The sequence below is a fragment of the Erpetoichthys calabaricus genome, chromosome 7, assembly GCF_900747795.2.
Source record: "Erpetoichthys calabaricus chromosome 7, fErpCal1.3, whole genome shotgun sequence".
Taxonomy (NCBI): Eukaryota; Metazoa; Chordata; class Cladistia; order Polypteriformes; family Polypteridae; genus Erpetoichthys; species Erpetoichthys calabaricus.
The window spans coordinates 153,788,648-153,814,080 of NC_041400.2; the positions used below are offsets into that span (position 1 = coordinate 153,788,648).

A 25,433-nucleotide genomic window follows, 5' to 3' on the forward strand; every position below is an offset into this window, starting at 1 on the left:
AACTGCAATGGAAACACTTTTTTCACATTTAGGTCACATGACACGAATACAGCAGCATCATGAGCACTACTGGGTGACCCAACACAAACATCTCCGATCATTAATCTGTCGTCAGTGCACAACAGTAGATGTCCAGCCTTTCCTGATAACATAACCCCAATACCTGTCTCTTGGTGCACGAATAGGAACACAAGAGCCATTAATCGCACCATACACGTGACGTATTTTGAGTGCCTCGTAATTGCACTGCGAAATCTGCCATACTTCTTCCACATCAGGTAAAGTGATGTATTGCCTCATTAGTTTGGAGCGTATGGCCTGACACACTCCATATGCTCACCTGTGATTGGTGGTTTTGCTCCAACCAAAAGTCTTGGCAACAACCATGTACTAAGCACAGGTATCCTGTTTATAAAGTGCGATGGCTATACACTTCTAGGATTGGCTCCCTCATATATGCTATGGCAGGGGACACTGGAGGGCCTATTGTGCTGCATAATTCCAAGAATGTTGTGGTGCTCATCCAAAAATTTTATATTCACAGCTCCTCAGTTAAACCACTGCAGATGATTTCCACGAAATCCCTAATATTTGGCCTCTGCCAAGTATAGGGAGTTCGCCCTCCCTTTATTGTATTCACTTGCTATCGTTGAGCAAAAACGAACACAGCGATTGTACCCGCAATTGAAATAACAGAACCAGCACTCTTCATATTGGTCGCCATTTCTAATTTCAGGTTATAAAACAAACTTTATTCCCATAAAATCACAGAAACAGAGATAATTCACATTTGTGTTTTGTCGACTTTTCAGAAGCGTCGCTTCTATTTTGCACATAACTGCAATGAGAGTTTGGTATATTGACTAACCAGCTGCATCACCGTGTGGTACGGCAACACTACTGCTATGGACCACAAACGCCTGCAGACAATGGTAAAGACTGCTGAGAAGATCACAAGGACCCCACTGCCCTCTGTAGAGCATCTACAACTGCAGAGTCCGCAGGAGAACTGCCTTGATCCTCAGGGACCCCACCCACCCCCAACACGAACTGTTCACACTTCTACCCTCAGGCAGGAGGTATAGAAGTATGAAATGACTTCCAGGCTAAAGAACTCTTTCTTTCCCAAGGCCATTAGACTTCTAAATAACTGACTGGAGTTTATAACCATGGTTCATCTCATTCTGTCTACCTCACACAACTGTATTTGACTTGTCCATTACACACCTACCTGCACAATTACACTTTATACTTCTATTCTGTTTTTATACTTTATGCTGCCTCTGTTACTTATTATCTATTTACTATTTATTATTTATGTTTATCTTTATACGTTGGTTTGCTAATCATTGGCACTTGGTGTGGACAGCAAAGAAAGAATTTCATTGTACAGGGAAACGTGTTTCCTTACTGTGCACATGACAATAAACTTTGAACTGGAAATGCAGATAATGTCTCAGCTCTCGTGAGTCGAGAATTTGTTCTTTTTGGGTTAAGTCCTTGCAGGGCTGTCATGCCTGACTCATTCTCTTAGTTCAAGGTGGACAGTTCTTAGCACCTAACTTATGAAGTAAGGCCAACAAAGCGGGAATTAAACAGCAACCATTGATTCTCCTTTGTGTTGCACTTCCACTCTCGATCGAGCCTCACCCAACACATCCCCGGCAAAAGCACAAGATTCTCCTTTTAATATTACAGTAGATAGAAGCAGCACACAACAAATTGATAATTTGTTCTTTTCAGGTCCAGCTGATTTCCAGAATTGAGGTAACTCTTTACTGGGTTATAACCATGGATGCTGTCATGCCTGGCTCGTCCTCTTAGTTCAAAGTGGACAGTTCATAGTGCTTAAGTTATAAATAAAATTGAATTATTGAAGATGAAGTTAAATGATTACCCTTTTATACTGCACTTCCACTCTTGATTGAGCCTCATCTAGCACCCATGTGAAAGTGTAAGATACTCCTTTTTAGAAGCAGCACACGGTGTTCACCAGGTAAGTAAGGTTATGCTTGTGTCAATTTGTCTGCTAGTCTGACTTCAAAACTGTTCAGATGTTTCATTTGCTGTGAGCCAGCAGATGGCACTGGTGTGCAAACTTTAGCACACTGGGAGAAAAAACCCACTTGGAACCTTCAGGGTCACATTTTTGGGTTCCAAAGTACAGTAATCCCTCCTCCATCACGGGGGTTGCGTTCCAGACCCCCCCGCGAAAGGTGAAAATCCGCGAAGTAGAAACCATATGTTTATATGGTTATTTTTATATTGTCATGCTTGGGTCACAGATTTGCACAGAAACACAGAAGGTTGCAGATAGACAGGAACGTTATTCAAACACTGCAAACAAACATTTGTCTCTTTTTCAAAAGTTTAAACTGTGCTCCATGACAAGACAGAGATGACAGTTCCGTCTCACAATTAAAAGAATGCAAACATATCTTCCTCTTCAAAGGAGTGCGCATCAGGAGCACAGACTGTCAGAAAGAGAGAGGAAAGCAAACAAATCAATAGGGCTGTTTAGCTTTTAAGTATGCGAAGCACCACGGCACAAAGCTGTTGAAGGCGGCAGCTCACACCCCCTCCATCAGGATCAGAGAAAGAGAGAGAGAGACAGATAAAAACAAACAATCAAAAATCAATACGTGCCCTACGAGCTTTTAAGTATGCAAAGCACCGTGCAGCATGTCGCTTCACGAAGCAGCTGCACAGAAGGTAGCAACGTGAAGATAATCTTTCAGCATTTTTAGACGGAGCATCCCTATCGTCTAGGTGTGCGAACAGCCCCCCTGCTTACACCCCCTCCGTCAGGATCAGAGAAAGTCAGCGCAAGAGAGAGAGAGAGAAAAGTAAGTTGGGTAGCTTCTCAGCCATCTGCCAATAGCGTCCCTTGTATGAAATCAACTGGGCAAACCAATCGAGGAAGCATGTACCAGAAATTAAAAGACCCATTGTCCGCAGAAATCCGCGAACCAGCAAAAAATCTGCGATATATATTTAAATATGCTTACATATAAAATCCGCGATAGAGTGAAGCCGCGAAAGATGAAGCGCGATATAGCGAGGGATTACTGTAGTCAGTTTTGTCTGACTATGAAACATTTGGTCCATATCAGTCAAATGGTGTAGAATTGTATTGACAACATACACACAGATAGACATTCTGTTTTATTTATATAGAAACGGGTCATGTCACCCTGCTAGCATAGGATGCAAAGCCGGAACAAACCCTGGACAGGACACCAATCCATCACAATTATTAATATGAGTGATAAAAAAATTAATACTGCACATCATACCCACCTTGACTTGGCTGCAATACTTTGCTGTAGACAAGGAATCCCTGCTTGAGAGTGCATTTTCTTATTTTATTATTCACACCAACAATTTCTTGCCATCAGGAATCGAAATGTTGATGATTCTCTTTATTATTCTCCCAGCCTATACCATAGGAGCTGTTTGTATAATATTGTATATATAAAAATAAGCAGACAAAGATAAGAAGAAGAGTTGATGTCCTGAGTGGGTAAAATGCCATTTGTTGTAGAGATGACTTTTTGCTATAGTGAGGAGTGCCAGGACACTGCCAGTGGTGAATACCACGTGAAACCTTTGGTGACAGTTGCCTTACTTTCACTCCTCTTTAAAAAAGAGATGAATGATGAGGTAAACCTTTTAAAGTGATAAAGCAATAAGAGTGGCAGGAGGCAGGTGGAGTCACTCGTTGGTCGCCCTTCTTAAGGGTCTCCCATCCAACCTGCTGTGCTCCAGTCTATAGCAGTATACTTCTGTAAAGGTGGGTGTCGTCAGGTCTGTGATGGAAAAAACACAAACGCATGGTCATGCTGGGCTTTCCTTTTATAACACCATTACCTGTGTTCCCGTTGGGTTAGTCCTTGCAGGCCTGATTGGATGACCATGCCCTTAGCAAAGTCTACAGAAAAAGATTTGTGGCAGGGTCATCATTTCACCCAATTTACAGATTTTAGACATTTCTGACCAAGATCACTTGCAGAGTACCCATCTGTGTGCGAGGATATAGTTTGTAGACAAGATAATTCAAAAAACAAATCACTCATCCCAAGTGAAACCTGTCAGAGTTGTTAGCTTTCTAAAATGCCAGAAGCCTACTGATTGTGACAAAATAACTGGCACATTCTTGACTTGTGTTATCAGTCATAAGTCAAATTTTTTTACTGCAATGGTGAGATTGGTGATAATGAATAACAATAAAATACATAATAATTTAAAACATGTGCCCCTGAATTGGATTAAGTAAAATCAGTAAATGCATTGCAAGACTAATAATTGAGATTTTTTTTGAGAACATTTATGCTGCTTTGCTTTAAAAAAAAAACAAACAAAAAACAGAAACACTGCTGTAACAGTGTATTGGAGCAGATAATCTTTTTGCACATTTGCTTAAAAAATAATCTTACATGTTGCTTCTCAGTCTAAAAGTCCATTTACCTGCCTGTCCCTCATTGTTATCTCCTGTCGCTGATCGAGGAAACATACATTCCACAAAATGTATTCCAACCAGTCATCCCATTTAATATATACAATGCCCCCAAAATAAACAGGCGCATGAAACCAAAGCTGGAAATGCCAAATTCATAGTCAAAACTCAGAAAATTCAAAGTGGCGTGTTCATTCTGTTTTTGTGAAGTTGTGCTGAAGGCTCTCCAAACTGTCAATGGTGATGCTTTGCACTTTTTATTCCATCAAAAAGATAGAAATGTCTTGAAATAGTAATAAAGCATTTGGCTGGCTGGCATCAGGCACCTTCAATGTTTGTTTTCACTCTCGCTGTGCCACATGACTAATTATTATGCATGCATACGGCACGCGCCTTCTTCTCTTATATTTACGTGGAATTTAAAGATCAACCTGCACATTTGACTAGAAATGCAGATAATTCGTCCCACAGAGTCTGTAATGCAAATGCTCAGTATTATATACCCGGGGGGGCGGTCCAATCAATGTTGGCTGTTACAGTCATTGGAAGATGGCGCACTGGCCTCACATAGCATTATAGGACGCTTGTAAAAAAAACGGCCAAATTATTAGTAAATAATTCGTAGAACAAGGGTGAATGCGAATGCAGCAAATTCACTACGAATAACGCTATGGCGAAATTTGCTAATCAACACTGTTCACCAAGAACCTGACGATCACTCCGGCTGAGCTCCTGAGAAGAACTTCCAACATTTCAACACTCCACTAATTTGGGTTTTGTGGCAGAGTGGCCAGATGACACATGAAAGCCAGCTTGGAGTTTGCAAAAAAGGCACCTAAAGGCCTCTTAGACTGCAAGAAAACAAGATTCCCTGATCTAATGAAATCAAGATTGAACTATTTGCCCTCCAATCTAAGAAATAAATATCTGACAGAGCGTAAAGGGATCTGCAGAGAAGAATGGCAAAAATCTAGTGTGCGAAGCATGTCACATCATACGCAATAAGAGAGCTGGTCTTAATCGCGGCCAAATGTGTTTCAACTGAGTGCTGCGGAAAGGGTCTGAATGCTTCTATCAATGTGATATTTCAGTTTTATATATCTAATACATTTGTAAAAATGACTAAAATCCAGTTTTATCTTAGCTGTTCTGGAATATTAGGTATTGATTAATGAGGGAAAAAATGAAAATCAATGATTTTAGCATAAGACCACAAGATAACACAATGTGTAAAAAGTGAAGGGGTCTGAATAAACTCTGAAGGCACTTGTACACCTGCCAGTCATCACACGGAGAGGAAAAGAATGTTCTTGTGAAGTATTGTGTGTAATGGCTTTACCAAATTATCTGAGATTACTTATTCTTAAAACACTTTCATAACTAAAAAATGTTTAGCACTTAGGAAATATTGTTAAGTACAGTCCTTATTTTTCCCTGAGATTATCAAAACTCTGCAAATTTCTTGACAAAGTGGGTGGTCCCGTAATGCAAATTAACTAGTTATGCTAATAAGGCATTTCTGCCAAGAAACATAACTGAAAAACTGTTCCAACACTCTGGAAAATACTCTGTCCAATCCCATTTTCTCCACGCTGAAAAATGTTTAAAGAATGATCTGATTTTGGGGAACATGTCCGTTTGGCAACTCTATAGCTTGACATTCTAATATGAAGAATATTTCTATGTACTCCCCGTGTGTGCATGGGTTTCCTCCGGGTGCTCTGGTTTCCTCCCACAGTCCAAAGACATGCAGGTTAGGTGCATTGGTGATCCTAAATTGTCCCTAGTGTGTGTGTGTGTGTGTGTGTGCCCTGTGGTGGGCTGGTGCCCTGCCTGGGGTTCATTCCTGCCTTGCGCCCTGTGTTGGCTGGGATTGGCTCCAGCAGAACCCCGTGACCCTGTGTTAGGCTATAGCGGGTTGGATAATGGATGGATGGATTCTATAGTATCTATGCTACTGAGATTTGTTTGCTTTTTGAACCAGATGAAATGAGTTATTATGTTCAGCCATATTACAAACGGATAAGTAAAGCATACAAACATGCTTATTGACATGGTCCGGTGAGAAGATCATCAACAGTAGTCGACAAGCCTGACATACCCAATGACTAGAAATCATATCTTTGAAATAATTTCTGTGAGCGGTACTGGTACTTAAAATAATGAAATCCATTCACATTGTTCCTACATAAATTATCTTTCTTATTGAAGCACTCATTGAATCAGTGGTACTAGAAATGGGCGCATAAAACCTTGACACCTATAGATTTTGAGTAAACTCAATTTATGTTAACTGTCTAATAGTAACATACCTCAAGAATATTTTTTAAGAGATATAGCTGTGGCTATCGTTATATGGTTTAGCTATGTAATACCATGGGTTGCATTTCTGATTTTTCACTAAAATTGTATTTAAAAACCCGTGTGTGTATTGTGTTACATTAATTAAACTGGCACCCTTTGATCTTGATCATACTATTCTTAGATGCCGAAGCTGGCCCCACATCTTCGAACATTCCGGGGAACGTCTGTCTGCGGCTGGAGCATTTTGGAATAATCCGGCTCGGCTTAACAGCAGCGTTTGGCTCCGTTGTGGCCGTAACACTTCAGTTGCACAAGGCTGGAACCCACTGAGCACCCTATCACTCTAAACAGCTCTACCGGGCCAGTTTCGATATACAGTATTTATTAATTTACCTAACATACTCGTCAGTCGGTTGGCAGACATGCAAGGGAATCCGTAGGCTCCACACAGTGACTTGCACGGATTCGATTTCGCGCTGAGTCTTCTGAAGCTGTGGGCAAAGCGGCCCCAACCAACGCGCCATTGAGTCGCCCCTTTCTAGTGTAAAGCGAGGAATCAGGTTACTTCCATGTGATCCTCTGAAATCTTAAATTAAGACTCCGCGTTCAGGGTCCAGTTTCGCTTGCAAGGGTCAGCAATCGTGCAAACCGACGCAGGTTGTATTCACTTGTACGGGATCTGTGCCGGGAACCTGCTAAGGAAAGCTGGTTTCAAAATCAGTCCTTTGTTTATATCAGCCAGGAAAAGATGAGCAGTAGAGAGTGACGCCCACCTATACTTAGGTATATAAACGGGTCTCTCCCTCCCCTTGCCCTGATATCCCGGAAACCATTCAGATAAAGTCTGTCTGATCTCCTTCGTTTGTGCCGCGCTAGACGCTCACTGGATGGAGGGGGGCGATCGCTCTCTCAGCTCCTTACGTAGATCGACGCAGAGTGCCAAGTGAACTGGGAGTCTTTTTTAAGTAGCAGCAGCTGGGTGCCGCTTTTGCCTTCTGGCTGTAGACGAGGAATTGGAAAGAGGGACGTATCCGGCATTTTACGTCGATCTGCAATCGAGAAGAGGCTGGCAAGCTGCATTTCATTGACATTTACTGTACGGCTTTATGCGGTAGCGTATGTGAGTGAACGCGCGCGCGGCCGCGCGTGTGTGCCGCTGGGTCTCGCGCGTGCAGAAAAAAGTGCAAACCAGTCTGCGGCTTCAAACTTTGTTCGCGGCTGTTAATGTTTAGCGGATTCACATCCTAAGGAATGCTCTGACTGCATTCTCATTCTTTCTCCTTTATACACATATTTGGGATTTATACGCAGGACGTCTTTCTTTTAAAATGAAACTAAGAATGTTTTTTTCAATCTCCACCTGAGTGTTCCCACGGTCGAGGGTGCGCGTTGCTCTTTTCTCGTCAGCCGAGGATGAACAGTTCAGACCCCACACGCCTCGTTATGTTTCTGCTTCTGTTTCTTCTCGGCTCCTTTTGCCTTTTCACACAAGTGCAAGGTAAGCAAGCTTTTGTTTAAAATTAGACCTGTTCTCTTCAACTTTCCGAATGGCCTGCAATGATCGCGGTGTGGCATACTTGAGTAAAAGCTGTAAAGTTCTGCCATTACAGCCTGAAACGGGGAAAGCAGTGTGACTCTGAATACGCACGCACGCACACACACAACACATGTTGGCACGCTTTGTTTTCCCAGTGCTGGTGGAGCTATAAAGAATATCTACGAGTTGTTTTATATTCCCTCATTGTCTAACCGGTGTGATTATTTTGGCCCCTCTGTTCGGACAGCACCCATTGTTGGAGGAGCCTCTGCCTTTAAAAACCTTGTATGATCTTTAAACTAAGCAAAACTTGAATGATCTTTAATGAGTTATGATTCTGACACCCAGACAACGAAATCAGCGCAGCCTCGGCAAATCTTATCCTTGTTGGCATGTTTGTATATAGGTTTGTATTTTGTGCATTTACAAAAATCGTGAAATGAAAATCAGCTAATTAAGAAACCTGTTTGTTAACAGACATTAGATAATCATTCGGATTGTCAAATGTAACTTCCTTTGTGATCAACACTGTGTGTGTGTATATGTATAATATGCATTATACTGTACATATGTATACACACACATACATATGCAGTATAGACATAAAATACATAAACACTTGAACATATATACATATGTGTTTATGTTGATGTTTATATGTATGTTTACATGTATGTGTGTATACGTACATATGTATAATATGTAAAGTGAGAGGGAAGAGTAAAGCTTTACATTAATATTACTGAGATGCCCTCATAATCCATTTTCTAACCCACTCATCCATTTTTGTAGCGTCGTGGGGTGCTAGAGCCTGTTCCATCAGCATTTTGTACAGGACTGAACTGAAATGCTCATCTTTGGATGTGGGACACAAAAGTATAGAGGAATATTTTGGATTAAATTAATAAATATGCAAATACATTAATTTATACAGATTAAATAAAAATACCAAAATGATTTGTGAACATAATTACATGTGTCGTGAAATGTTTTTTTGTTGGTTATTTTTATGTGCTTATGTAATTATTTGTTCATTTATTTAATTCAGTGACAACAAATGCAAGATGAAATATGCCTTGAAATGACAACTGTCATTTTCACCCATCAAAGTTGAGACTGAGAGTACTCGATTTTAATTGGTGAATCGTCAGTGAAGGGTTTGCTCAAAGTTGGGATTGTGGCAGATAGAAGTGCAAGAAATATATGCCCATAATTACCGTGCAAAAGTGGCTACCTAAATTCAAGAAACTTTGAATTCATCACCAGGGGTTAAAACCAGTGGCCAGATTTATGTCTACTCTACCGACAATTCACCAGTTAAAGAACAGTACTTGCTACAGCCCACCCTCTCAATTTTGATGTGTGAAATTGGTAGTTTTCGTTTCATTGTGTATTTTCATTTTGTGCATGGTGTCACTGAGATAAAGAAAGAAATAATTAAATACATAAGTAGGCGGAGTGGTGGCTCTGAGGCTAGAGATCTGCACTGGCAATCGGAAGGTTGCCGGTTCGAATCCTGTAAATGCCAATAGGGACTCTGCTCTGTTGGGCTCTTGAGCAAGGCCCTTAACCTGCAATTGCTTAGCGCTTTGAGTAGTGAGAAAAGCGCTATATATAAATGCAAATAATTATTGTTATTATTAAGTAAACAACAAAAATGTATTTAGTCAAACATTTATTTAATTAAAATACTTATTAATTTGCATATTTATTTAATTTTGCCTGAAATATTCCTCCACACACAGAGAGAGAGACCTGGGCCCTAGACCTGTGAGGCAGCAGCTCTAAGTTCTGCTTCACTGTGGTTTCTTGCAGAATTAACTGTTTCTTAAATTTGCTATTATGTTTGTATAAAAGCAATTTTTTTTGTGTGGGGTTGAATATTGTAAAAGTTAAATACATGATATCTTTTAGGTTATATTTTATTTACGGAGGTGAAGTGAGACTTTTACCTTGCATTATCTTTTATTAATAACTGTGGAGTATACTTCTTCTTATGCACGCATGTTTTTTTTCTCTGGTAACTCCAGTTTTTCTCCCACATTCCAACAATGTATAAATAGTTGGCAGGAGAATTTAACTTGACCCAGTGTGAGGGAGTGCTTGATGTACTGACTTCTTGGCTCATTCTTTATTCAAGATTGTTAACTGCCTGGAAAAAAACTCCTCCACCTCCTGGATCTCCCTAAGCTGCATAAAGTAGATTTAAAAAATGGAGAGATATGAATGTATTTAGAAGTATAGCACATTCATTCCAAGATTATTGTAAGGATAAATTATGGATGCTTTAGGAAGTGTTCAAAACCTATTATTTGACAGTGAAAGGTAAAATGAGTTAGCTAATGCTAAGTTTAGCTTTTTGTATGGTGTAGTAGTTACGGTATTTGAATGTAAACTATTAGGTTGCCAGTTCACTTGCTGCTTCTGACGTGATCCTCAGAAAGTCCCTTAACCTCTTTTTGATTGAGTTGTTAAAATTCTGCGTAAAGCATCATGGGGTAAATGCTGTAGGAATGAGAAAGGTGCATTTGAATGAATGAATAATGTTGTTTGGTCTCGGATTATCATGTATTCTACTCCTGACAATTTGAAGTTACCATTGTAAATTCATTTCAGCCATGGATTTTAGTATCTTAGTTAAGACTGTTTGTTTAAGAAATGTTTAGGCTCAAAAGTTATTGAAGAATGAAGCATGACACCAACAACATGTACATTAATTTTGTTTAATCAGTAAGATGTTCAACATATTTTTTTTATAAATAACCCGCTTATCCAGTTCAGCATCATGGGAAGCTGGTGCCCATCCTGACAACATTGGGCTCAATGCATAAATCAACCCACACAACAGAGCACACTCGTGCCCACATCCACACTCACTCTTACTGGACCACTTTAGAGTTGCCATTTAATGCTAAAGGTACATCTTGGGGAGGAAAACTGGACTGCCATGTAGAGTTTGAGAGGATAAACAAATTCCATACTGGCAGCGCCTATGCCACGATTCATATCTACAGTGTGACTCTGGTCCTGAGAGGCAACAGCACTGTCCGGTGCACCACTGTGCCACCACTGATTATTAAGTGAGAGAAAATCCAAATTAAAATTTCAAGTAATGCATACTTGCTTCAACACAGCTTTAAGGCTGTAATCAGCTGGCAGAAATGGTCGATGTACATACACATGCGGCCAGAATTCTTTTGCTCTCGTAACACACACATGAAAATTAACTAAATAATTTAGTCAGCTGTATAACCATGAACTATATAAAGAAAGACTCCAAGCTCAAGTTTAATTTGAAAACAATAAAGCTATAGGGTGGCACGGTGGTGCAGTGGTAGCACTGCTGCCTCGCAGTTAGGAGACCGGGGTTCGCTTCCTGGGTCCTCCCTGCGAGGAGTTTGCATGTTCTCCCCGTGTCTGCGTGGGTTTCCTCCCACAGTCCAAAGACATGCAGGTTAGGTGCATTGGCGATCCTAAATTGTCCCTAGTGTGTGCTTGGTGTGTGTGTGTATGCCCTGAGGTTTGTTTCCTGCCTTGCGCCCTGTGTTGGCTAGGATTGGCTCCAGCAGACCCCAGTGACCCTGTAGTTAGGATATAGCGGGTTGGATAATGGATGGATAAAGCTATAGGAGTGAAAGCCAAGGTGGTTGGGCATCTTTAGAAAGCACAGCTAATCAATTTATGAATAGGACAATAAACAATATACATTTTAGCTGCTGATTTTGATTAAAATTAATGTTATATATACACAAAATAACATTACACTTGAATTTATATTTAATGCACATTTCTACTGATCCTGAGAAATTTAGTGTGTTTTTCCTCTGTATTGTGTAATCTCTAAAGAAAGCTTTCTTTAAACATTAAGTGGTCACATATTGGAACAGACATTTAATGATTAAACACTGAAGGTGGACTCCATCCATATACATCTGCATACATTTGAAATGCATATGTTTTGTTAGTGTCTTGCAGAAGCAACATGAATCCAAATGTGATTGTCGTAATCATTTTAGTGTACTCTGAGAAAAGCCTCACAGACCATGGGGTGCATACTGTAGCCAGTTTGGATACAGTCTGTTTCTGAAAATGAAGCAGCAGTAACACTAGCTCCTGTGTGCCTGGTATTTAAAGAACAGCTTAACACACACATTTTCATGTATGCCAGTTGCAATACTGCATGTTTCACATTATAACAAAATCCATCCATCCATCCATTTTCCAACCCGCTGAATCCGAACACAGGGTCACGGGGGTCTGCTGGAGCCAATCCCAGCCAACACAGGGCACAAGGCAGGAACCAATCCCAGGCAGGGTGCCAACCCACCGCAGTTATAACAAAATGTTATATAAAATACAACAGACAACGTTTTAGCTATAGACAAGAAAATTCAATTTCTTAACTTTTTCCTCCACTTAGCAAATATCTTTTTACATTTTGTATAAGAAGGTTTGTCCAGATAGGAAGGATGTCTAATTTGGGTGGGCAGTGCTAAGTATTTTTAAATAATGTTTAAATAATGGAAAGACCTTTTTTTTAACCTGTGGTACACTTCAAGAATGGCAAGCACATACCCTTGGCTGCTTTGAGAAAGAAGAAAGAAGTTGAACTGAGAAAAGCCTGTTATGTACTGTATCATTCTGCCTTCTCTTGTTGTGTTCATTTTCTGAAGACCTTATTTCCCAAAAGGACACATGAAACAGCCTAGTTTATACCAAGGGTTTATTTAAACACCTGAAAGGAATGCCTGGCCTGTTGGCAAAGTTTTAGTCAGAAAAATAAAGTGAACATGAAAATGGAACAAAGTCATTTTATGAGTTTATTACCTTACTACTTACTCTGATTAAAGGATAAAGTTATGTAATATATTTATTTCGCATAAGAAATTGTGTTCTTACATTAAACGTTTTATATAAATTTAAAATAATATACTTGGTTTTGCAATTTAAAATGAGGTCTGAGGGACATCAGCTCAAATTTGAAAACCAAAGATTTTAAACTTATTGAATACATCCATTTTCAAGGGAAGAATGTTCTCAAGAATTGAAACGCATCTTGAAATTTTATACATATTGTAAAACAGGATATCCATGTCATTTAAAAAAAGTACTGAACAGTGGAACCTCGGTTTGCGAGCATAATTCGTTCCGGAAACGTGTTCGTAGTCCAAACCACTCGTATATCAAAGTGAATTTCCCCATAAGAAATAATGGAAACTCAGATGATTTGTTCCACAACCCAAAACTATTCATATAAAAATGATTAATACAAAATATAAAGTAAAAATACATAAAACAAATTAACCTGCACTTTACCTTTGAAAAGAATCATAGCTGGTGTGAGTGAGTTTCTAAACTCTTGTGGGATTCCACCAAATGGGACGACACGCGGAAGAGCGTCCCAAAGCAATTGCAGTCTCCCAGCGCTGTAGCAGTTCGCCGTAAAAGCGAATCCGAAAAGATCACGGACATGCTATAAGTGCCTGCCGTCAATGGGTGATACAAGGAACATTATAAATGCGCAGGGCCCTGCCTGACTGCTGTGTCTGTGTAAAGGAGAGCGGCAGATCCCGCTACAATAAATAACCGCGCTGTTGCTGTTTCAAGCTGAATAAAGCTGGTGTTGCTAAAGTACTGAGACTCAGCTTCGTGTTTTAGGGTGCAAGACGGGAACTCGCACGTCACAGCACACACGCGTGTGAACACACACACGCACACACACACACACACACACACAAGTGCGCGCGAGCACACACACATACACGCGCACGCACACAGTCACAATGCTAATGCTGTAGTAAACAGTATACGCTCGTACGGATGTTGACTATCTGAGTGAGGCACGCTGACTCAGATGGAGAATAGGAGACAATTGCCCACAATCCCGCAGCGAGAGAGAGAACCATCAGCTCAGTTGTGATCACATGACGCTCAGCAGACAAAGCATATACATACTACTCCTATTGCAAGCCCTCGCTCGTTTATCAAGTCAAAATTTATTAAAAATTTTAGCTTATCTTGCAAAACACTCGTAATCCAAGTTACTCGCAAGCCGAGGTTCCACTGTATATGTATAGTTTTGTGATATTCTGCCATTTTAAAAGAAGTCTGGCTTTACTCTTTACCTCATTGCCTGTCTCACTTTCACTTCCAGGAGAGTGGTTTTTCCAAAGCTTATTTGTGCATTAATGAAACAAGCTGTCATTTTATACTAGTAATATGTCCTACTATGAAGGCAACAATTCCTTTAGCCTCATCTGTGAACTGTTTTGTTGTAATGAGTTTTGTGGTGCCTGTTTGTAATTTTTACGCTTTCTGAGGATTTATAGAATATTTGTCCATTCCTCAATATATTTTATCATTTTGAAGGTAATGTCACTACAGTGCTATGTTTGAGTGTTTTTCTTTCAGACCCCACTATTTTGTACTAGTCTTTAAGGCGGTAGCCATGTTGTTTAGGCCGATAATGCCTCTTGCTGGTCACACAATCCGATGTTGTTGTCCATTTTCTAACCATACTTCTCCAGAGCAGGGCTGTAGGGAAACCGGAGTCTATCTCTGAATGCACTGGGTGCAGGGCAGTAACTATCTTAGGGCAGGACGCAAGCTAATCGCATGGAGAACAGACATACACATCAGGGTCAATTAAGCATCATCAATCCAATTAACCCTCATGTCTTGGGGCTCCTTCCACGGAGTCACCATGCCACCCTTTACTTCATCGTGCACTCCTTATTTAAGTATGTGGTGGGCCATGCAGACTTCATTTGCATATTAGAGGAATGATTAGATGAATATTATTTGTCTTTTGTAGTTTAGAGTATAATTCATTCTAGATGGCATAAGAACCTTTTTACTCTCTTTCCTTTGACTTCAGTTCTTTTTTCATTGTGTTTGGTTTTTGAAATTTGCCTTTTCGCCTGTCCCTGACATCAATTTTGCCCACAATTGGTGGTACAGGAGATTAAAAAGCACTCGCTCCCAAGAAGGTTTTAGTTCTAGAACCTGTCCCTGTTTCATTCAATACAACTTTGACAAATGTTTCTGGATACTCCGCTTATGTTCTTCTGTCTCTGTTACTTTGGTTATTGTTTGTCTTGCTTGATGCCATCTCCCATTCACACTGCATCGTTTCATTTTCCAGACATCTTAACATATATCTATACGATCAAGAATAAACCAATTGGAAGCTTCAATAGATTGAAGGTGAGAGAGACAGAATTAGAGAGACAAAAGGAAGAAAATGTGCAGCCTGAAGCTAGGGCGAGGCTCCAGGTAACTGGCAAGGTAAAAATGAGATTACCATAAGGGGGTTGACTGAAACTGTAAACACCTGATATTTTGATTTTTATTTACACATCCTGGATACACACATTTTCAAACCAAACTGCTTCAGACCCAATCAAGGTTTTGAGCCATTTTACTTACTTATACAAAAACACCAACCATGCTGATCATGGTGAACAATCAAGTGAACAAGAACATATCCTTACCTCAGGAGAAACAGTGCCAAGTATCTCTGATTTAAACTTTTGTTCTCACAAATATACCTCAGAAATGAGGAAGGAATTCTTCTTCAAAATGGATATATTAAGTATGTTTTAAGGCTTCTGTTTTCAAGTTTGTATCGGTACTCCATAGTCCCCATTTTAAAGTAGCATATGCAGGTGCTGTATTTTTTAAGTTTATGACATATACTTTACTTAGCAATATTTCTGATGGCAAATTAATGTATACCTTAATTGTAAGAAAAATAAGCCTGACTTGAAAAATACTACACTTGCCCTTTGTTAGTGTTAAGTGTAGCACATGGTGGCAGGGGAAAATGTAAATATAAATGTTACTGAACCAATAGTGCCTGCATCATGTGGTGTGATTCCCTAGGTATGTGGAAGGTCATGCTATGTTAGGCCTTTTTATTAACTTGTTTAATCTTAATAGTGGCCAGACTTTTGCAGATTGGATGGACCAAGTGTTTCTAGTATTGAACTACTTTTTAATGAATACATTGCTATTTTTATTTTTATACTAATAAAACATATCTGTTGTAGTGAGGAAAAACTTTCCAAGTATTACCCACATATTTCTGCTCAGTTGTTTTTGAGCAGATTATTTGGTATGGTTTTCATACTATTAGACTCTTGGCAATAGTGGCATGATAGTGAGATAATCATAAAGATGAAAGAAAAGATATGCCTTGTTGTCATTCTTATCTAGAACTGAGCAAATGTTCTCAATATGTCTTCAACTACAACAAGCATAGTAAAGGTTGGAACTCGTCCACTGTACTATTAGGGGCACTGTAATAGAACATTTACCAAATTTCCATAATTGTATGTTTTGCAAGTGACTGTGAAAAACTTAGTACCACTGTGTTATAATAATTCGGGTGTTACTCTCCACTTAGTAAGTGGAATTGAAGGGGGTGGCCTTAATTTTGAAGTTAGCATTACTGGAGAGTAACTTAGAGAGCTGGAGTGGCCTGCTGAGGTCACTTTTCTGCTAGTGCTACTACTGAGTGCTCACACATACATACTGATATAATTATTTTTCTAAATATCCATATGAAGGCTGCCAAAAACTATGCAATTGAAACAGTTAAGACTCTTATATATTCCCTGATATCTCATGTCAATATTTTGAGTTCTTGTTAAAAGTGTTTAGAGCCTTGACTTGCTGTAGTAAAAATAAAAATGTTTAGTGTTCATTTATTAATCATCAGTTAATTTTAAATGGGGTCCAGTTTATTCATTTAAGCAAAGCAATGGCAATGTGTACAAATAGATTTATATTCTTGGAGATACATTTTGCACACTCTGAAAGCAGACATACATTATAAAGACGAGATTGATTGCAAATGTAAAAAGATAAAAATTCAATTCAGGGTTGCTGGGGATGCACAGCCAATTCTTGCAGTAGTGGGTGGAAGGCAGAAGATAAGGCAGGGCACCAGTCCATCACAACCACACAAACACACCAGCACAGGGCCAATTTAGAGTTGCCAGTAGACCTAATCTGTGGATGAAAGAAAACCTGGAGAAACACAAATAACGCGATGGTGAAAATGGGTAAACTCTTCACAGCACAACATACCACCAGCTGAGCTGGAGTGAGTTGAACCCAGGACACCAGATCTGTATAGCAGAGTACTAACCACTATGTTACTCTGCTGCTCAAAGGTTAGAGCAGATTTATTAAAAAATAATTCAAAGGTAACTTTAGATATAGCATTTTAGTAATCTTTCAGTAGTTTACTCTTCATTAATTTATTGTAAAACAAAACATTATACATGAAAAATAAGATAATGCATGTGTTACAGAGAAAAAATGTTTTGTGTTATGTTTTTCTGAAAATGAACCTTTTCGCCTAACTGCTTCATGTAACATAGTCTGTCAGCAACAATAATCTTCTTTCCAATACTTACTTTAAAGTTTATTACAGTTAAGAGATTCCTGCATTAAAAATGAGTTTACTTGTCTGTACATATTAAGATCATTTATACTTAAATGACTGGCATGGGAGAGGACTTAATATGTTTGCCAGCTTGCTGGGACATCCTAGTTTCTGCAATGGGAACAGTGGTAGACCACAACATGAAATATTATGTTATTGCAGGTACGTTTTGCTAGTGCCAGACATTCATATTTTCAGATGAATTGGTATGTTTTTCAGATCCACTTGACTGAAAAGATATCTTTGAAATGCATTTGAGTTCTTTGATGGAAAAATTGAAAGCAAGCCTTTATATAGTTTGCTGTCTCTTTCATGGCACTTGTTAGGAGTATAGTTTCCTGGATCAGTGTACAGGCAAACACATTGTGCAAAGAACTGCAGAACTGTCAGATCAGAGATAAACCTTTATTAGGTTGTCCCATTTTCTTTGCCACTTGGTATGTAGCAAAGACCATAAAAAATAATTGCAGATAAGATACCCTATCTAGAACGTGTTGTGTTTTGAAGCACGTAACCAATACTAGATCACTTTGTAAGATTTTAGCTTGGATTTTTATTCCTTTACTTAACCAAAAAACAATTTTTGTTTTTTTTTTATATTTTCATTTACAATTTTTGTCTATGCATTTTTTGTTTTTATTATTGTTGGCTTCATGTTGGGCCATCAGAGTAAAGGTAATTTTCATCAGGCTGTTTACATTTACATTTGCTGTTTGAATTTACATTACAATAAAATATGGCACAAAGCAGCAACTTTGTAACTTTTGTTTCATTACAAGTGTATAAAAGATAAGGATAGATTTAGGAAGATGCAGCATTTTATGTAATTTTGGATGGAAATTGTGTTTCCTGGTTTGACATATACAATGATCAGCCACAACAGTAAAACCACTGACAGGTGAAGTGAATAACATTGATTATTGTGTTACCCTGGCACATGACAAGGATTGGAATATTTGACAGCAAGTGAAAAGTCAGTTCTTCAATTTGATCTGTTGGTAGCAGAAAAATGGGCAAGTGTAAGGATCTGAGTGACTGTGACAGGGAACAAAATTGTGACATCTTGATGACTAGGTTAGAGCTTCTTCAAATGGCAGGTCTTATGTGGTGTTCCCTGTATGCAGTGGTTCGTACCTACCAAAAGTGGTCCAAGGAAGGACAACCAGTGAACCAGAGACAGAGTCATGGGCACTTAAGGCTCATTGATACCTCTGGGGAGCAAGGGTTCGCTTGTCTGGTCTAACCCCATAGAAGAGCTACTATAGCACAAATTGCTGAAAAACATAATGCTTGCCATTGGAGAAAGGTTTCAGAACACACAGTGCATCACAGCTTGCTGCATATTAGGCTGTGTAGCCAGTGATCAGTTATAGTGTCCATGCTGACCCCTGCCTACCACCGAAAGCTCATACAAAGTGCATGAGTGTATCATAACTAGACCATGGAGCAATCAAACACGGTGGTCTGGTCTGATTAATCAAATTTTCTTTTAGATCATGCAAATGGCCAGGTGCATAGGCATTGTTTACGGGAGGAAGAGATAGCAGCAGGATGCACTATGGGAAGAAGGCAAGCCGGTGGAGGCAGCGTGTTGCACTGGGCAATGTTCTGCTGGGAAACCTTGGGTCCTGACATTCATTTGGTTGTTAATTTGACATGGAGACCACATACACCCTTTCATGGTGTCTTTCTGCAGGATAATGTACTCTGCCACACTGCAAAGGCAGGTGGTTTTAATGTTGTGGAAGATCAGCATATAGCATATAGGCATGGTTAAGAGACTTAGCTGTTGTTTGACCAAACATCACAATGAGCAGGGCAACAGGATATAGGTGAATATGACAATGGTATGATTATTGGTGCCAGATGTGGTAATTTCAGCATCCCAGAAACACCTGCCCACTTGATATTTTCATATAATACACCCTGTAGAGTTCACTAAGAACAGTGAGGTACTCAAACAATGTTGAGTGATTGGCAGTACTGTAAGCAGAAATGTCTCAGTAGTGAGAAAGATTAGACCAAAATGGACATACTCCTTCAAAGTAAAAAGGCCATAACTTTGCAAATAACACCTCTTTACAGAAAGGCATCTCAGAATGCACAATTTTGTTGGAACCCTGAAGCAGATGGGCCACAGCAGCACAGGATCCCAAAACTTTGGAAAAGTGTGTCTGGAATGAAGAATCTTGATTTCTGTTTTGACTTGCAGATGGTTGGGTCAGAATTTGATGTAGAAAAGCAGAATTCAACAGATCCATCCATACTTGTGTTAAAACACAGACAAGTAGTGGTAGTGTAATGGCATGATATGTTTCAAAGATCCTACATTTGTTCTCTAAAAACCAATTAAATGTCATTTTGATGTCATAGTGTACCTAAGCATTATTGCTGACCATGCACAGCATGTCTTATTGGCCATGGTATACCTTCTTTCAAACTGATTCTTCCAGCAGGATAATATGTCATGTTCTAAAGTGCCCAGCTCTCAGTCCAGTAGAGTGTCTTTGGTATAAGGTTGAATGAGATGTTTACAGGATGAATGTTTATCTGAAAATATGGAGTAACTCTAATACTGCCAAGCCAGCATGGATCAACATCCCTTAAGAATATTTCTAGCATCTTGTTTATTTCATTACTTGAAGAATTCAGACTGTTCTGGAGGTAAATATGTTCTCACCCAGCACTAGACAGGTGTACTTCATACATTAGCCACTGAGTATATACAATATGTCTAGTGACCAGCCAGCCTGAAATTTTCTGGATATTGCAAGAATTTTATAAAACGTCCCAGGGTTCTGAAAGGTTGCCAAAAATTCTTGAAGTGTCTTCCCAGAACAGTAAACCCCACAAATTACTTTCGGTAGGATTAACTAAGCCACTGTAATCTGATGTAAATACATATATGTACGGTGGCCATTAGGACACAGAAAAGTTTTCAGTTTCATTATCATGGACGTCTGAAGATGTTAACATTACTTATGGTGTGCCAAGCTGTTTCAAAGCCTAGTCCTGCTTATTCCAAAAATGAGATAAAATTCCTTATTTGACAAAACATTAATACAGTTGTACCCTTTTCCAAGTACTGTAATGCAAGGAGGCGTGACAAATACGTGTTTTGGCAAACACCGCAGATGAAATTCTTAATCATTTGAATAAAAAAAACAGCACATAATTTAAATGGTCTGCAAAATCATGATAATATTTCATTGTGTTGTAAGTCTATTTTGGGCACTTTTTACAAATAAGGTACAGTTTGGGATTTTGAGAAATGTAGTCCTGTACAGTATAGCCTTTTCTCTTTAAAATTCTTCTGTGCTATTTTATTTAAGTTGAATTGAAATGGGACATGGTTTGTGTTTTATTATGGTAAACTTGTTGAGGTACTGAATTATGGCTTCGCTCACTGAGGCTCATTTCCTAAAATAGTTACAAGTCTATGTAGAGCATGAACATTTTTTCCACGTTTGTTCTAGTAGAATGTTAGTTTAATGCCAGGTTAATTTGTAACTCTACAATGTGCCTAGTGTTAGTGAGTCTGGCAGTGCGCATGAGTAAATCCTTTGATGGAATGTCATTAATGTTTTGTGTCATTGGGGTAAACTTCTGTTCTCAATTACCCTATAATGCATCCATCCATCCATCCATTGTCTCCCGCTTATCCGAGGTCGGGTCGCGGGGGCAGCAGATTGAGCAGAGATGCCCAGACTTCCCTCTCCCCGGCCACTTCTTCTAGCTCTTCCGGGAGAATCCCAAGGCGTTCCCTGGCCAGTCGAGAGACATAGTCCCTCCAGCGTGTCCTGGGTCTTCCCCAGGGCCTCCTCCCGGTTAGACGTGCCCGGAACACCTCACCAGGGAGGCGTCCAGGAGGCATCCTGATCAGATGCCCGAGCCACCTCATCTGACTCCTCTCGATGCGGAGGAGCAGCGGCTCTACTCTGAGCCCCTCCCGGATGACTGAGCTTCTCACCCTATCTTTAAGGGAAAGCCCAGACACCCTGCGGAGGAAACTCATTTCAGCCGCTTGTATTCGTGATCTCGTTCTTTCGGTCACTACCCATAGTTCATGACCATAGGTGAGGGTAGGAACATAGATCGACTGGTAAATTGAGAGCTTCGCCTTGCGGCTCAGCTCCTTTTTCACCACGACAGACCGATGCAGCGCCCGCATTACTGCGGATGCCGCACCGATCCGCCTGTCGATCTCACACACCATTCTTCCCTCACTCAAGACCCCGAGATACTTGAACTCCTCCACTTGGGGCAGGATCTCGCTACCAACCCTGAGAGGGCACTCCACCCTTTTCCGGCTGAGGACCATGGTCTCGGATTTGGAGGTGCTGATTCTCATCCCAGCCGCTTCACACTCGGCTGCGAACCGATCCAGAGAGAGCTGAAGATCACGGCCTGATGAAGCAAACAGGACAACATCATCTGCAAAAAGCAGTGACCCAATCCTGAGCCCACCAAACCGGACCCCCTCAACGCCCTGGCTGCGCCTAGAAATTCTGTACATAAAAGTTATGAACAGAATCGGTGACAAAGGGCAGCCCTGGCGGAGTCCAACTCTCACTGGAAACGGGTTCGACTTACTGCCGGCAATGCGGACCAAGCTCTGGCACCGATCGTACAGGGACCGAACCGCCCTTATCAGGGGGGCCGGTACCCCATACTCTCGGAGTACCCCCCACAGGATTCCCCGAGGGACACAGTCGAATGCCTTTTCCAAGTCCACAAAACACATGTAGACTGGTTGGGCAAACTCCCATGCACCCTCCAGGACCCTGCTAAGGGTATAGAGCTGGTCCACTGTTCCGCGACCAGGACGAAAACCACACTGTTCCTCCTGAATCCGAGGCTCGACTCTCCAACGGACCCTCCTCTCCAGGACCCCTGAATAGACTTTTCCAGGGAGGCTGAGGAGTGTGATCCCTCTGTAGTTGGAACACACCCTCCGATCCCCCTTCTTAAAGAGGGGGACCACCACCCCGATCTGCCAATCCAGAGGCACTGTCCCTGATGTCCATGCAATGTTGCAGAGGCGTGTCAACCAAGACAGTCCTACAACATCCAGAGCCTTGAGGAACTCCGGGCGTATCTCATCCACCCCCGGGGCCCTGCCACCAAGGAGTTTTTTGACCACCTCGGTGACCTCAGTCCCAGAGATGGGGGAGCCCATCTCTGAGTCCCCAGGCTCTGCTTCCTCATTGGAAGGCATGTTAATGGGATTGAGGAGGTCTTCGAAGTACTCCCCCCACTGACCCACAATGTCCCGAGTCGAGGTCAGCAGCGCACCATCCCCACCATATACAGTGTTGACACTGCACTGCTTCCCCTTCCTGAGACGCTGGATGGTGGACCAGAATCTCCTCGAAGCCGTCCGAAAGTCGTTCTCCATGGCCTCCCCAAACTCCTCCCACGCCCGAGTTTTTGCCTCAGCAACCACCAAAGCCGCATTCCGCTTGGCCTGCCGGTACCTATCAGCTGCCTCCAGGGTCCCACAGGACAAAAGGGTCCTGTAGGACTCCTTCTTCAGCTTGACGGCATCCTTCACCACCGGTGTCCACCAACGGGTTCGGGGATTGCCGCCACGACAGGCACCGACCACCTTACAGCCACAGCTCCGGTCAGCTGCCTCAACAATAGAGGCACGGAACATGGCCCATTCGGACTCAATGTCCCCCACCTCCCTCGGGATGTGGTCGAAGTTCTGCTGGAGGTGGGAGTTGAAGCTACTTCTGACAGGGGGCTCTGCCAGACGTTCCCAGCAGACCCTCACAACACGTTTGGGCCTACCACGCCTGACTGGCATCCTCCCCCACCATCGAAGCCAACTCACCACCAGGTGGTGATCAGTTGATAGCTCCGCCCCTCTCTTCACCCGAGTGTCCAAGACATGTGGCCACAAGTCCGACGACACGACCACAAAGTCGATCATCGAACTGAGGCCTAGGGTGTCCTGGTGCCAAGTGCACATATGAACACCCCTATGCTTGAACATGGTGTTCGTTATGGACAATCCGTTACGAGCACAGAAGTCCAATAACAAAACACCGCTCGGGTTCAGATTGGGGGGACCATTCCTCCCAGTCATGCCCTTCCAGGTCTCACTGTCATTGCCCACATGAGCATTGAAGTCTCCCAGCAGAACGAGGGAGTCCCCAGAAGGTATGCCGTCTAGCACCCCCTCCAGGGACTCCAAAAAGGGTGGGTACTCCGAACTGCTGTTCGGTGCATACGCACAAACAACAGTTAGGACCCGTCCCCCCACCCGAAGGCGAAGGGAGGCTACCCTCTCGTCCACCGGGGTAAACCCCAATGTACAGGCTCCAAGTCGGGGGGCAATAAGTATACCCATACCCGCTCGGCGCCTCTCACCGGGGCCAACTCCAGAGTGGTACAGAGTCCAGCCCCTCTGAAGGAGATTGGTTCCAGAGTCCAAGCTGTGCGTCGAGGTGAGTCCGACTATATCTAGCCGGAACCTCTCAACTTCGCGCACTAGCTCAGGCTCCTTCCCCTTCAGAGAGGTGACATTCCACGTCCCAAGAGCCAGCTTCTGTAGCCGAGGATAATAACCCTATAATGCAGATTCAGAAAATGTCAGTAAACTAGCATACTTCAAGTGAATGAATTCAGAACACATGGAATACGTTGCAAGCAGTGGAAGGAAGATTAAAAAAGAAACAATTTATTGTAGTACAAGTACAAAAAAAATCACATGATTATATATTGTTGAGCCAAGATTAATTTCTTAATAAAGGGTAAATCAAGTCAGTATTTTTTGTCATGATAGATGATCGGCAATGTGTTGGTATATAGTTTCCTGCAGCTTTGATAATGTATGTGGTATGCTGTTTGTGGGAATGTAGACAATGCATATTATTGGTGCATGCATAACAAAGCATATTCATTAAATATTACGAAAACTATGGACTGATAGTATAGTTAAAATTCATTGTTAAAAATGTACTGTAAGTGAGATAAACTGAGTAACGGATTTTTCTAAGCAGGTGTTTAACAGATTTGTAGGTTTATTATTTGATAATTTTCAGTCCAATAAAGAGTGAAAAACTGCAATATATTGAAGAATTAAACCTCTATAAAGTTATTATGTCAAGCACAGAAATAGCTATATTATCATATTGAATATCATGTCGGGATAGTAATGTATTATGGAATCCTGGGCAATTCATACCCCTTTTTCTTGCCTGTGTGAATAGCTGGCTTCATGCCACACCTCCATAATTTTAATTATTGACTCGTTTGCTGTAAATTAAAAGCTAAACAATATGGTTATTTAACCAGGCAATGTGAGAATTGAATTTCTAGAAAATATTTTCAGAGATTTCTAATTCTATCTTTTCTTTTTAATAGTACTAGATTATATATGCCCAAAGGGGACTGGGCGGTCTCGTGGCCTGGAACCCCTACAGATTTTATTTTTTTCTCCAGCCTTCTGGAGTTTTTTTTTGTTTTTTCTGTCCACCCTGGCCATCGGACCTTACTCCTTTTTATGTTAAATAAGGTTGTCTTATTTTAATTTCTTATTTGTCTTCTATTCTTCTTTTCTTCATTATGTAAAGCACTTTGAGCTACTTTTTGTATGAAAATGTGCTATATAAATAAATGTTGTTGTTGTTGTATGTGTCTCTTTTCTGTGTGATTTCTCTATTTCCTTGCTT

General features: G+C 41.0%; 1 protein-coding gene across 1 annotated transcript in view; it reads left to right on the forward strand.

The window, feature by feature from the left end:
* The first annotated feature begins 7,596 nt into the window (after positions 1–7,596).
* Positions 7,597–25,433, forward strand: part of fras1 (Fraser extracellular matrix complex subunit 1) — a 303,582-nt gene continuing 285,745 nt past the window's right edge. Inside the window, 1 exon segment of the mRNA XM_028805595.2 lies at positions 7,597–8,258. Within this exon segment, the coding sequence (XP_028661428.2) occupies positions 8,174–8,258 (85 nt within the window). The 5' untranslated portion in view covers positions 7,597–8,173.